Source organism: Esox lucius, chromosome 5, assembly GCF_011004845.1.
Source record: "Esox lucius isolate fEsoLuc1 chromosome 5, fEsoLuc1.pri, whole genome shotgun sequence".
Lineage (NCBI taxonomy): Eukaryota > Metazoa > Chordata > Actinopteri > Esociformes > Esocidae > Esox > Esox lucius.
Window position 1 is genome coordinate 26,629,483 of NC_047573.1, and position 15,318 is coordinate 26,644,800.

A 15,318-nucleotide genomic window follows, 5' to 3' on the forward strand; every position below is an offset into this window, starting at 1 on the left:
GCTTCTTTCGGTCCTTAACAGTCAGGATGTCAGGTGCTGTATTGCTGTATTGGTTGTGCAGAACCTTCACATGGACATTGATAGAGGTTGAATCCTCCCCAACAAATTACAGACACAAGCTAGACGAGTCATCCCTATACAGCAACCCTAAATTAATAACTATATCATGTCTGTAGGTCCTGATGCCCACCCAGTCAACCCATGGAGTCCTGATGCCCACCCAGTCAACCCATGGAGTCCTGATGCCCACCCAGTCAACCCATGGAGTCCTGATGCCCACCCAGTCAACCCATGGAGTCCTGATGCCCACCCAGTCAACCCATGAAGTCCTGATGCCCACCCAGTCAACCCATGGAGTCCTGATGCCCACCCAGTCAACCCATGAAGTCCTGATGCCCACCCAGTCAACCCATGAAGTCCTGATGCCCACCCAGTCAACCCATGATCACTTTCCTTGATAATAACCAAGCTTTTCCAACCAAATATTAATTGGAAAAGCACATTGATGGTGAATAACATGTTTGAATAGGTATTGGAATAGCTTGTTCTGTTTTATCATGTTTGATGTCAGGAGGGCCCATAGGCCTTTACAAAGGGTTGTCTTTCTAACAAGTTGGAATGTGTGTGTGTGTGTGTGTGTTCTCTCTCTATGCCTCGTCACTGGACGACTGGTAAGAGGGAACCAATACACAGAGGGAATTTTCTTTTTTTAATGTTAAGTAAAATACATGGCTTTCCATGTGCACTAACTTTGATATAATATATGTTATAATGTAGTAATATATTAGCAAGCTTGAAGGCTAAACAGACACCAAGGCACTGTGTTGACTCATGGTGTCACTTTTCCATTCCATTGAATGTAGTGAAGGCAGGGAGGGATTTATGATATGATTAATTTATTATCTTTGGAAAGAGCTGAACTGAAAGCTCAAAGCAAATCGAATTGGTAATTACAAAGAGTTACATGAAAATTTAGTTTTTTCCTGTTTACATAGTTATAACAGAGCATCAGCATCTATTCTGTTTTACATCTTCCATTAACAGGATTTGTTTATTTGGAAATTGGTTTTTATATTAAGCCATGGTCAGATCACTTGGATCTACACTCACATGGCAGATCAAGGCCATGGTTAGCACGAAGGCCAGAGTGTCATCATATGAATACTTAAATAGCTGGGTGGGGTAAAGGCCTAAGAGGGTGTGAACAATGTTGAATAGGCATGATAAAAGACCAGCATTATGGCAAGTGTGAAATTTTCAAGCCTGTTTTCTCAGAACTAAGTACAGCAGGTTATCAACTTTGAAAGCATATCTTTCCCATACCTTATGTACCATTACAAAGCTCTTAATCTGGACCTTTATGAAAAAGAAAAGCCAAAATCCGTTCCGGAATTCTGTCACATACATTTTTTTTTATAATAGTCAGAGCAAACAGCTGAATGTCACCTTAATCACCATTTGGATGGTAGATTATGACCAATTATGACATCACAACAATATCCAGGAAACCATCCATGATGTCACAAGTGATGAGTTCTATATAAACCTTGAGGTGACTGACTACTGAACATAGAACACCAGCATCAATACTATTATCTACTGTACCAGATTGTATCAGATAATTAGTTATTACAATTAAACATAAACATTTTGCTTGAGGTATCTTGAGCTTCTAAAGATGAGGAGATTAAAACCTCTAAAAGAAGATCACGCTTCAATGGAGAAGCTTATTAGGGTTGCCATAACAAATGTCATTCAGCCCATTGAAGCATCTCAACCCAAGACCACTGAGAGGCTTCCTCCCCTCGTCAAGAAGGTTCAAGATACCTCAGACCCACTCTCCAGAACACCAGAAGTGGAATTGTTTGAGCTGAGGAAGAGGGTTCTACAACGACTAGCCAGTCATGGACAGTCTGTAGAAAAGGTTGAGACTGATGTAATGAAGCCACTTCCTCCCTCCAGACTCCCAGTGCTGCAGAACAAAAGGGCCACCTGCAATGGGAAGAGTCAAGACGATCTGAATGCATTTCCAACATCTCAGCTGAAAGAGAAGGCTTCTCTTCCTCCCATTCTAAAGCCACTGGGACCAATCCAGACCAAGTCTGGTGTGCTGAAAGACATCGACCTCCATAACCTCAAGCCGTTGAATTTAGTCAATGGAGCCAACATGGCAGCCAAGCCGCCACTGCCTCCCACCAGAGCCAGAGCCACTGTGACCAACAATGGTGCCAAGAATGTGCCACACAAGCCAGTCAGGCCTGAGGGCAGCCCTCATCTTAGAAGGCAAGTCAGGAGGAAACAGGTTCATTTAAAGACTCCAACTAAACATGTAGATGATCTACCTCCAAGCCTTGAAGAAATAGAAAGGGAAGGCCACAACGCACAGAATGAGAACTTGAGGGACATTCTGATAAGAAACATAGAGGAATTAACCAAGATGCAAGATTGTGAAGAGATGGATGCACAGATGTTGGTGAAAAAGATGGCCAAGGAAAGGATTTTGAAAAGTGTGCGGGAAGAAATTGGGGACATCAATCTGATGCAGGAGGACCGTGATCTATGGGAGATGATCACGGATTACCAGGAGGAGGAAGAACGGAGGATGGAAAAGAAGGCAAACAGAGAAATGACGGCCAAAGACTACAGCCACTAGATCAATCCCTAAAAGTGTGAATGAGGACAAAAGGATAGCCAGGTAAACTAGCTTGACATTCAAAGCATCGCTAACTGCTGATCTAGTGTAGAATTGGTGTGTTTGTAGATATTCTAACTGATTTCCTCCTGATTTCCTGATTTCTTCATTCAGGTGGGGAAGAAACACAGAAACACACGACCACGTTGTGGGACTTCCTCCACCCACCACGTCCTGGGACTTCCTCCACCCAGGAGAGTGGCACAAAATTATGGGCCCTGTAAATAGGCTGTCTCTGAGGGTCCCTCCCCTCTTAATTCAAGATTTAAAATTTTCAAGGGCCCCTCTATAAATTAGGGCCCTATATACTTAGTTCCCCTTTTCCACCCTGTCTGACGCCACTGCCTCCACCCACCATATCCTGGGACACCGTCAGGGCTCAGCCCCAAGCCCAAAATGATTCATACTGGGACAGATAGGACCAAGGCCCTCAGAAAGGGAGGGCCCCCAAAATAATTAGGCATAAAAAAATAAACAATGTTAAAACTTACACATTTGTTCTTCCTAATTTATTAAGCATTCTATTTTTTATTTATTTTGTCCGAAGGGTTAATCATTTCATGTATTAGGCAGCAATATACAGTATATAGGATGTTAAGCCCCTTCAAAGCCTTTCAATTGATTTATTGACTATTTGGAAGATGTCATAAGTTTTTACCTAAACAGCTCTGCAGATGTATTTCCAAAACTGTTCCTGGGCAAATCGTAAGGTACAGACAATGCCAAACTACCTCCATTACCCACAATTAATTGTTTTGCTTGTTTGGTGCAGACACAGCACTACTTTCATTCAAGTTCCCATTTTTAAATACTTGAACCCCTAAAAGTTGATGGTATATTACTCTTCCTGGCATGGTCTTGACATTTTGGCTCCCTAAAATGGTTTTACTTCAAAAGTAAAATTAAGCATTTTATGTTTATGGATTCTGCACAACTTCAGCTACAAGATGAGATGAAACAAACCTTTATAAACACTTCCATGAATTAAAATGGGTGCAGTTAATACAGGTAATGAGTGGAGAACAGGAGGGCTTCTTCAAGAAAAACTAACAGGTCTGTGAGAGACGGAATTCTTACTGGTTGGTAGGTTTTCAAATACTTAGGTCATGCAATAAAATGCACATTAATTATTTAAAAATCATGCAATGTGATTTTCTGCATTTTTGTTTTAGATTCCGTCTTTCACAGTTGATGTGTACCTATGATAAATATTAGTACGAAAGTACGAAAACCTGCTAAATTCCGCAGTGTATCAAATACTCCCCACTGTACCTATGAATAGTAAAACCAGAGAAACTGATCATTTTGCAGTGGTCTCTTCATTTTTGTAAGAGCTGTATATAAATCCGACAGACTCAACAGAATTGCACATAAATATTTCAACAGACTTTGGTATGACAGTCTGTGAGCAAATTCTCAAAACTATAAGAAGCATCTGAAAATACGTGACTACACCCTCGTAGTATGTTTTTAAGGGGAAAGTATTGACGGGAATATAAAAGCCAAATAACCGATTTGGGGGAATTACATCGTTTAGATGATCTCATTAGTCTTCGTTTTATGTTCTGGTTGTTCAACATTTGTTTGATAAATTGCTATTTTAACACATTCGGAAAGGATTTGAAATGCATTTTTTTTATTCTTATAATTTTGGCACTGGCTATTTTCCTTTGGCACTTGCTAAAACCTCGTTGTGGTGCGCCATAAATTCCTCTTTGCCTGAAAAACCCTTTTATTTTTCCTATCTTTATATTTGTTATTTGGGAATTAATGTGTAGAAGACGTTCGGTGCCGTGCCCACATTCTAAATAATATTACAATGGGACGGCTATAATTCAGTAAATGGGCAGCATAAGGCCAGCATGTGTGACAGGCCGTTTTGCATAGGCTATATTCATAATTATTTTGATATACAATACAGCATTTACAGTAGATGACTTCAGTCATTGTATTTTTGAAATATAAAATGTAATTGTTGATATTAAAATAAAGTGATTGATAAAAAAAAGAATAGAATTATTGACATATAAAAACCTATGAATTGATGATCAAACGGCTTCCCGTATGCATGTCTTTATATTGCGCATATGACTAAAGACTGCCAGCTGGGGGCAGTAGAACGACTTATTCTCAAGTTACCCGTCAAAAATAACCGTCACCTCACTACCAGCATTTTTCTTTTATCACTATCATTATCATGGGGGCCTGGCGTCTTGCTGGACAAAGTGTCAAAAATGTCTCATATAGACTTGTCAATGGATGATAGAAGCCGGAATACACATTTTTGACGAGGAGGCAAAATAAATCCAGGGGTGAGTAGCTAGCTAACACTTACCATTAACTAAGATGCTTATCTACCTACAGTACAGTTAGTAGCTGTTACATTTTAACTTGATACAGTAGTAGCTAGCTAGCTAACAGTGCTGTTTTCAGCATAGGATGAGCCAGGGTGAAAAAAGCCACAAAATTAGGCCTATTTTCTGGTGATTTATTCAAAACCACAGAAAGTAAGTTGAATATAAGGTAATATGAAACTGGCCTCCATGACGAAGAGGAAACAGCATTCAGTTTTTCATCTGTCCAACCTAAGCATGATAGCATTTCTTTGCATGTTCCTAAATAATGTCTGAACTAATGAGCTATACACATTCTTTATTATTTTTAGCATGTGAATGAAATCCGTGTCTAATACAGGATTTAATAACTTTGCTTGTTGCAATGAGGCTATATACTTATTTCATGTTGAATAATAACATCAAATTACTCTGGTCTGGGCAGATGTTGAGAGGGGTTTTTAGCAAATTTAGCAAACTAACTTTGCCTCCTGCATGATCGACACATAAATGAGCATGAATAGCTAACACAGATGCATTTCTATATCAAACATAGTTAACACCTTTAGTTAGCGGGTTTATAACTTTGTTCGAAAATACTGTTATATGTCAAATGAAAATGTATTCCCATATGACGTGAAGCCCTTTTATCATTTGTACTAACAGATAATCAGTGTGTATTCACAAACATTCAAGGTGTGTGTGTGTGTGTGTGTGTGTTTGTTCTGGATGGAGAGCCGGTGGGTTGTGGACTGACTGAGACCATGATTGATCAATTTAATAGTTAAATAAAGGTTTTCAATCAATTAGTAGCTGTGTCTCTCCACTGTCTTCTGCGGAAATGTGGTGCTGCATCATATGTGCATTGACTTATAGTTATTCCTGTTCATTATATCTTCTGTTTTTAACTTATGTCAACTCTTTTCTTTTTGAAAAGTATAATGACCATGTGTCAGCATTAGTGCGGGCAAGGGTAGTAGGTGACACCAAGTAACTTGAAATTCTATGGTGAAGTGCCACATTTAAAAGTTTTATTCCTTTTCAAATTTATGGAAACATTTTCAGTTTATGCCAGCTGTGTTTATAGTGGGGCATACTTGTCACTCGATAGCTGATGAAATCTTACTGTTTGGCAGCAAGGAACCAGCTTGCTCAGGATTGCCTGCTGTGATATCTATTCTATCCTTCCCCAAAGATTTACAGATGAGACTAGATTCTAAAGAACCATGTGGCACAGTATCAGTAGAGCAGAATAAAATAATGAGATTACTGTATGAAATGATTGCAAGATACCCAATGTAAGTATCAGGGTTTTTTCTGGATCAAAAAAGGGCTTAGGTGGTGGTTGTGGTCAGGGGCGTGTCAGGGACGGGACTAGTTGCAGAGTGATAGGCGACATTGGCCCCCTCATGTAATAATTTTATAGGTCCCTCCCTATCATAAAAATATTTTAAAACAATTTCTTAAAATGTATAACTATAACTACTGAGACTTATATTAAGAATGTATACTATACACCAATTAGCCATAACATTGTGACCACCTGCTTAATATTGTGTAGGTCTCCCTTTTGCCGCCAAAACAGTCCTGACCATAGACTGTATATATAATGGACGACGCCCTTTCGCTCTTTTCCATTGGTGAAAAATGAAGCCACCAGTGTCCTGATACGACGCTGACATCTTGGACTTGCGTCTGCGCAGATAGCGATCTTGGGACCAGTTCTGCGCAGTAGTTATGCGCAGTAGCGAGAAGGAAGTAAAGCCCTAAAGCCGCGAAATCAACGGCCCCACCCCTGTGCCCCGCCCTCACTCTCCCTCGCAGAATGCGCATACCGTAATCAATCGCAAGTCCAAGTACAGTACAACCTTTGCTTGTTAAACCTAGACGATATGTTATAGCCTAACTTACATCATGTTTAACCTTAATTTAGAATAGGCCTAATACAAAAATAATTGGTAACTTCTAGCTAACGATCAACTGCTAGCTATTAACATGGCTATTAACGAGGCTTGTTGTCTTTTAGCTAACGTTAGCTAGCCCATTACATGTATTTACTAATTAAATAGCTTATAAATTTAACTTACCGAAAAAAATTCAAAGATCGATAGGAAATGCCAGATCGGTTAGCACAATGTACTGCAGAACAACCCATTATGTCCGTGTGAAATTATAGAAATTTAGAGATTAAATGTAAAGTTCCAATCTCCTCAGTCCTCCGAAGATTCAGTGGCTCCTCGGCTCAGATAGCTGTCAATCACAGCTGTGAATCACGACGTCACACCACCGTTTTTAGAGCATTAAATAACTAACTAAAAACAAACTTATTTTAAAAACAAACTCTTGAATTTACATTAGCGTGATACAAACTACAGTAAATGACAGAAACCAGCTTCGGAAAAAATATATTTGAAGGGTAATTTAATTGTTTAGTTGGTCTCGCGTCCCATTGAATAACATGGGGAGGGCGGGGTTTATGACCTATACTGGGACCACTCACCAGGGGGCAATCGAGACGTTTTGGCTTCACTTTTCAGGGCTTGTGCGGCACGCTTGGTCCTGACCCGTCAAGGCATGGACTCCACTAGACCTCTGAAGGTGTGCTGTGGTATCTGGCACCAAGCTCATTAGCAGCAGATCCTTTAAGTTCTGTAAGTTGCGAGGTGGGGCCTCCATGGATCGGACCTGTTTGTCCAGCACATCCCACAGATGCTCCATTGGATTGAGACCTGGGGAATTTGGGGGCCAAGTCAACACCTTGAAAACGTTGTTGTGTTCCTCTAACCATTCCTGAACCATTTTTGCTTTGTGGCAGGGCTCTTTATCCTGCTGAAAGAGGCCAATGCCATCAGGGAACACCGATGCCATGGAAGGGTGCACAATGCTCAGGTAGGTGGTACGTGTCAAAGTAACATCCACATGAATTGCAGGACCCAAGGTTTCCCATCAGAACATTGCCCAAAGCATCACACTACCTCTGCCGGCTTGCCGGGCTATGCAGCCCCATACAAAACCAACTGCGATCCACTGTGTGTTCTGACACCTTTCTATCAGTACCAGCATGAACCTTTTCAGCAATTTGAGTTACTGTAGCTCATCAGTTGCATTGGACCACACGGGCCAGCCTTCACCCTCCACATGCATCAGTGAACCAGGTCCCCATCACATCATTTGTGTTTAAATGTTTTCCCTCTTCTCCCCGCATTTGTGGATCATTGTTGTTGTCATTGGATGTCGTCGTGTGTGTTGCCGTTACGTCTAAGTTCATCATACCTGTTGTCTACGTTCGTTTTGCTGCTTAAGTCAGCCCTTTTCTTTCATTGTGTTTTTTGTTGGGCTAGGTGTTTGTTTAATTAAAAGATCAACACCGACTACCTCTGCCTGCGCCTGGTTCCCTTAACTCCCACACCGCATGACAGAATACCTTACTGACAGGTGGTCAAAACCATGGATTGCAACACCCACCAACCATTTATCACCGGAAGCACATAAAGCACCTGATGAGCACACAAATAGGCCTAGATTAATAGGTCAACTAGACAAAGCGGTCTACCACTAAAATGCACAATACAAAACACAGGCAACACTTTGTGCCTTAGGTGATGTTCTAGAGGGCCTGTAATAACATGACTTATTTCCTTTTAATAAAGACCAAAAAATGGTTTCACTAACCAGGTTGTCTTTGCTCAGCCGATGTAGCCATGTTGGGATGTGATGTTATCCATTTATTAATTCTGTGCACTCCATTGACCGAAGTAAAATCCCCAATAGGTGATGAATGGACTATTTACAAATCAAGGTCCCATTTTAAAATGGCATCTTCCTCTGCCTCATGTTGGTAAACATGCCAACAACTTTGGCTTTGTCTCTGTCACACTCCATACAAAGCAAAGTGAGGTTGGATAGTTGGGCCTCATGCATGCATGCACGTAAGTAGCTCATGATGAGTTTCAAGCTGCTGATACTTTGCTCGGCTCTGGCAACGCTGATGGGGAAGATGTTGAATTTTCTATGTAGAATTGTAAGTAAAACAAAACGAAGTAGTAGGAGTGGAACACAGGATACAAGGATACGTCCGTCGAAGGACTTTTCCAATGTCGAGGATCCTCCGAATCCCACCAAGGACTGAGTCCTTCGTTCGGAGAATTTCCCATAGACGGCAAAGGATGCATATGTGTATCCTTCGCGCTCCTATATTACCTACAATCCTATGAGCACGGCTTTGCCAGCTCGTAAAAAAAATGGCTGACCTAAGCGGAGTGACGGGGCAATATGCTTTTAAATGTAAGTATCTTTAGTGTTTCACGTTACCGTACCTTTGTAACGTTATGTAACGTTACCGTACATAAAAACAAAGTTTAACGTTTAAATGCCAGTACAAATTGCTATTGATAATTAGCTAGATACCTCACTAGCTAACGGTAGGCTAGCTAGCTAGCTAATGGAACCGAACTCGACCTCTCATATTAGCTAACAGTTGTTAGCTTGGTTGCCGTCACCGGCATTTCTTTTATAAATCACTAGATAAGTTGTACAGACTAAAGTAACGTTAACATTATACCATCCACAGCGTTATACTGATAGTTTTCTCATCTTTTTTGACCGGGACTAAGGAACAAGCGGAGACGTTTATATGTCTCCGTTTAGAAAAACAGCAGCTGTTTACCGGGGGAAGGACACCGCGGCCAACGGATATCGGTGAGAAGCTACACTATTGTTTAATGTTCAGAAGTAATAGCTGTGTAATCTGCTTTTTATTCACACAGACTTATTTTGGAGAAGATGGGGATCGGAGGGTCACCCTTGCCCAGGCCAAGAAGAAGTGGGACGATCTGAAGACCAAGTACAAGGTGGGAGATATTGTACTTTGGGGGTATTAATGTATGGACATAATTGTTATGCACATCTTAATGTAACTTGTGATTTTTGAAGTAAGCCTTGGATGTAAACCTGACAGACTAGGGCCAGCTGACAGTAAGTTTAGATGTAGTGTTGTGTACTATAGTAGTAATACATCATCACAACAACATCACAACAACCTTTTGATCTTCACTGTTGTAGGAATGCAAGTGTCCTGCTACAGGTCAGGGGACAGAGGATGGCAAGGCGACGGCAGCAACTTGGCCCTGGTTTGCCCTCATGGACGAGGCATTAGGGCAGTCTGCGGCAGTCTCGCCCCCCTGCCTTATTGCCTCGATCCAAGAGGACAAACCAGGGCCAAGCACTGCACAAGAGGTAGAGGAAGGGAGAGATGAGGAGGAGCAGGAGGAGGAGGAGAGAGCCACATGCAGCAGCAGAGAGAGAGCAGGGAACAGAGGAGAGGAGAGAAGAGGAGAAGGGAGAGAGTGGATCCATTCCTACAGCTACTGAAGGAGAACATAAAATACCAGAGGGAGGCAGATGAGAGAAGGGAAGCAGAGGCCAGAGAAATGTCAAATAGATTTTTTTCATAGTTGGAGAGGTTGGCGGAAAAAGAAAAAAAGTAAGTAAATAAAATATAGGTCCAGAGGTGCCTCATGCAGTGCAGACACCTCGTTGGTCAGCGCGGCTCGCCAAGCAGTTCCACTCCGGCTCTCCCCACCATCGCGCTCCAGAGGTAGCTGGTTGTCGTCGTCCTCCACAGCCTCTTCCAGCTCATCCCCAACACCAACACAAATGTTGTGTAAAATTACACACGCCGTCACTACCTGTGCACAAGGAAGAGCAAAAGAAGACAAGACTTTGTTGAGATATGAAAAAAACAGATGTAGTGTGACTTTAGCAGTTGTAACGTTTAACTGTTGTTTTTGAGTAGGATAGCCACCATCAGCTAGGAGGAAATACCCAGGTGGAGGGTAAGTCCCCCTAGTGTAGATGGGGCTGTTCTTTAGGATGCGTGCATCATGCATGCTTCCTGGGTAACCCACAAATATGTCCATAAAGCGACCCTGATGGTCACAGACTGCCTGGAGCACCACAGAGGGGAAGAGTTTCCTGTTGTTTTAGTCGTGACCATCAGGGCCGCCAGGACATTTAATACGGATGTGGCAACCATCCACTGCCCCTGCTGCCTTCTCAAATGCCCGGTGATGAGCCAGCCGGGCAAAGCCATCCCCGACCACCTGGAGCTCCTCCTGTGTGCGGGGGAAGTTGACCACCTGGAGCTCCTCCTGTGTGCAGGGGAAGTTGACCACCTGGAGCTCCTCCTGTGTGCAGGGGAAGTTGACCACCTGGAGCTCCTCCTGTGTGCGGGGGAAGTTGACGAACTGAGGGAGCACAGCTACGACCTCATCCACCATCCTGTGGACCACCCTGTGCACCGTAGGTAGAGGCATACAGAAGACCCTGGAGACAACTCGGTAGGCTGAACCGGTGGCCAGCCAGAACAGGAACACGAGTGTCTCCAGGGTCGGCCCCCACCCGTGCTGCCTGTCAGTCTTCAGGACCACCATCAGGTGCTGCATGGCGTCTGTGCCCAGCCTGAAGTCCGGGCGGGTGTCCTCCCCTCCATAGTACCGTTGCAGCACCGGTACCGTGACATTAATGGCACAGTAGTGCCGCGTCTGTGCAACATGAAGAATAGAGGAAGGGTTCAGTTTTGCCATTTATTAATATAATAATATTTAATAATATAATATTTGTTAAACTATTAAACATATCATCCTTTTACTGGTTCATTAACAGCATCTGTTCACCTTGTCATTTTTACTTCATATAGCTTTTTTTTGTTGATCACAACAATCATAGTAGTGATTTTACTCCATTCGGTGATGACAAATAACGTTAACTCCCATGAGTTTAAAATGTATTGACATAATATAATAGCGGTTGTAAAAAAAAGAAAACCTTGCTAAATCAGGAGCTGACGTTAGCCTATTAGTGTAACGTTACTTATTCACCCTTTATTCATGTTTTAACGTCACTTACCATCCCACGTCTTTGACGGCAGAGGTGGCGACAAATTAGCCTCCTCCTCCTGCGGGCAGCCTGACGCCGATGCTCCCTCACCAACTCCTCCATCTCAGCAAAGATGCTGTACTGCAAAAAAATCAGCTGCACATCCATTATCCTCAGTTGAATCGCAGCGCGGGAGGCGGGCCGAAGGCGGGACAAAGGCGGGCCTTTTCACTGACATAATGACGTGCACTTGGTAGCCTTTTCCATTGTACGCGTTCTTCGAATGCTAAGGAGGAGCCTGGCCTAGCCTCTGAAGGATCCTTCCTTGGAAGGACTAGTCTTACCAAGGAAGGATCCTTACATTGAGAAACAGCTTTGTATTTGTGGATTTAGCACCACGGCCTCTCCTCAGCCTAAAGAATCACAAACAATTCAGTAGGTTGCAGTACGCCGTGGTGCTGAATCCACCTGTTGAGGCTTTAACTCACTGTGTGGGAGTTTCCAGTTTTGCTCCCTCAAAACTTGCGACATCTTTGGCATTGTGCTGTGTAATGAAACTGCTCGTTTTAAAGTGGTCTTTTATTGTGGCCAGCCTGAGGCACACCTTTGCACTAATCATGCTGTCTAATCAGCATCTTGATATGCCACACCTGTGAGGTGGATGGATTATCTTGGCAAAGTAGAAGTACTCTCTTACACAGATTTAGACAGATTTGTGAACAATATTTGAGAGAAATAGGCCTTTTGTGTACATAGAAAAAGTATTAGATCTTTGAGTTCAGCTCATGATAAATGGGGGCAAAAAGCGTTTAAGTTTTGCGTTTATATTTTTGTTCATTGTATTTCAAGTAAATATTTCCTCAAATATAATTAAACTGTCTTGTCCCATTGGAGTTTTTTTTGCAGTGCACTGTCTCACTGCTCTTCTGGGGCACTCTGTCTTTCTGTTGGTTCAGTCTGTCTCACTACTCTCTGGGCTGTTCAGTCTTCCAGCTCCTGTCGGCCGTCCCTCAGCCTGCTCTTCCTCCAGCACCTCCACCTAAGCTACAGTCACTGGCTCACTAGCTTACAATTAATTTTCCAAAAGTGAAATCTTTATTGTATGAAGTTGCCAGAGAGGGCTATTGAAAATAATGAATTAATACTTAATATAAAAAAAAATATTAAAAAGTTTTGTTAGTGAAATGTTTAGGATTTGTGGTCACCTTGCTAACCTTGTTTTCATTCGTGGCCTCTTACTCTGAGAGGTGAAGAATTATACTATTTGTTTTTTCCATGGTTTCACAGGACAAATTGGAACCTGTTATCTAGCATACTATTATTCATTATTCACTTGCTTAGTTGTGCTCCTCAGTACTGCCCAAGGGTTTCCATAGTAGAAAAATCCCTGAGTATGACAATACAAGTCTCTCACAAAGGATGGACTAGCCATCTGGAGCGTCTCTTGGTAATAGGGGCCGATGCAACACAAAATATAAATAACCAAGTTCTGGGTGTCTGACTGGCCCAGGCAAGTGGACTCACAGCTCACTTCCCTTGAAGAGAAAGCTTAACAGTTGGTAACTATTATTTTTGTAATGGACTTGGATTGCAATCACCCTTTTTATTTTCAGGCAAGAAATTATGATGCTTTTTCTGTCCACTACCCATTTTTTTGTGAACAATTATGGTCCCCATTAAAGAAACAATATGGAAATTGTTTGAATTTTCAAAAATTGTGACAGAATTCGGGGAAACTGGGCTTATGTCGCTAGCTCCTGTTGTATAAAACAACTGTCCAGGAATTACATTTACAAGAAAAGGACAATCATGGCAGTTATGATAGCGACAATGAAATATGCATAGATTATTGGAAGGTTGAACGCATTGAGTGTGAATGGTAGCGAAAAGACACTTTGTAAACACTGTCAACAGACTAAACGCAAACAGCAAAGGGTGTGAATTGCCCCGAATGGGCATAAACAAAGACCAGCTCTCTGGAAAGTGTTTTCTCAGAACTAGGTATAGCAGATTAGCAACTTTTAAAGCAGCATATCTGTCCTGTTACTTTATTAAACAGTAATGTTTTATATAACATTTCAAAGCTCTGAATCTTGACCTTTATAAAATGCAATAAAAAGCTAAACTCAAATTTAGCGATAAGCCCAGTTTCCTGAATTCTGTCACAGTTTTGCAGTTGCAAAATCATGAATAAATGAATGCATTGTGACATTTTGACTTTGTTTTAAATGGCCTACTGGGCACATGTCCCTGAAGAGGAGGTTTAAGGCTGAACATTTACCACTTCTCATCAACACTAAAGTCAGTAGGCTGAAAGGAAAGTTTGACCATGCAAAGACATTCCAGACTAGCGAGGGATCTGCATGCTTGTTGTACTGCTGAGTCATAGTAAGTACATTGCTGTCTGCATGCTTTATCATCCTGTTTAATCACCGTTCAGTTAGTGAAACATCCTTGATATCCTCTCATTTTCCCTTTAAATCTCTGTTCATGTACATCCCACCCCAGCTTGTTTATTAGTGATCATTCTACAGATGTCAAAATGATTCACAACATTACACCATTTGGTGGATGCATTATACAAAGTGACTAACAGTACCATAAGTGCTTATATTTTTAGCATGAGTTGCCTGGGTGGGCATCAGGACCTAAAGACTTGATATAGTTATTTATTGAATTATCATCTGCAGTACAGTGATTACTTATGAAGCTTATGTCTGTATCTTGTTGGGGAGGATTCAACCTCTATCAATGTCCATGTGAAGGTTCTGCACAACCAATACAGCAATACACCACCTGACATCCTGACTGTTAAGGAACGATTGAAGCAAACATTTCCTCTGAGCATCTGGAAATTGCAGAAGGGATTGCTGTTAACCACGTCCTGAAGAAATACCCATTATTAAGAACAGCTTGTGGGGTAAGTAGAACTAAATTATCTACATATTATAGTAACATTTTACAAAGCATGTAGTAGTCTGTAATTTTTTATCGTAGGTACACTTCAACTGTGAGAGACGGAATCTAAAACAAAAATCAAAAAAATCACATTGTATGATTTTTAAATAATTAATTAGCATTTTATTGCATGACATAATTATTTGATCACCTACCAACCAGTAAGAATTCTGGCTCTCACAGACCTGTTCATTTTTCTTTAAGAAGCCCTCCGGTTCTCCACTCGTTACCTGTATAAAAGACACCTGTCCACACAGTCAAACAGACTTCAACCTCTCTACAATGGCCAAGACCAGAGAGCTGTGTAAGGACATCCGGGATAAAGTTGTAGACCTGCCCAAGGCTGGGATGTGCTACAGGACAATAGGCAAGCAGCTTAGTGAGAAGGCAACAACTGTTGGCGCAATTATTAGAAAATGGAAGAAGTTCAAGATGACGCACAATCTCCCTCTGTCTGGG

The 15,318-nt window shown here is 41.8% G+C and overlaps 1 protein-coding gene and 1 long non-coding RNA gene across 3 annotated transcripts in view; one reads left to right on the top strand and one right to left on the bottom strand.

The window, feature by feature from the left end:
- The window catches only part of LOC114839372, a 36,925-nt gene extending 25,316 nt beyond the window's left edge, over positions 1-11,609 (bottom strand). The window contains exon 1 of the mRNA XM_034292396.1: positions 11,127-11,609. Coding sequence (XP_034148287.1) covers positions 11,127-11,609 — 483 coding nt within the window. The remainder of the gene's footprint in view (positions 1-11,126) is intronic.
- A 2,500-nt stretch (positions 11,610-14,109) lies between these two features.
- Positions 14,110-15,318, top strand: part of LOC105006831 — a 2,972-nt gene continuing 1,763 nt past the window's right edge. For both annotated transcript variants that reach the window (XR_827464.5, XR_827463.5), the window contains exons 1-2: positions 14,110-14,289; positions 14,667-14,821. This is a non-coding gene — a long non-coding RNA (uncharacterized LOC105006831). The remainder of the gene's footprint in view (positions 14,290-14,666; positions 14,822-15,318) is intronic.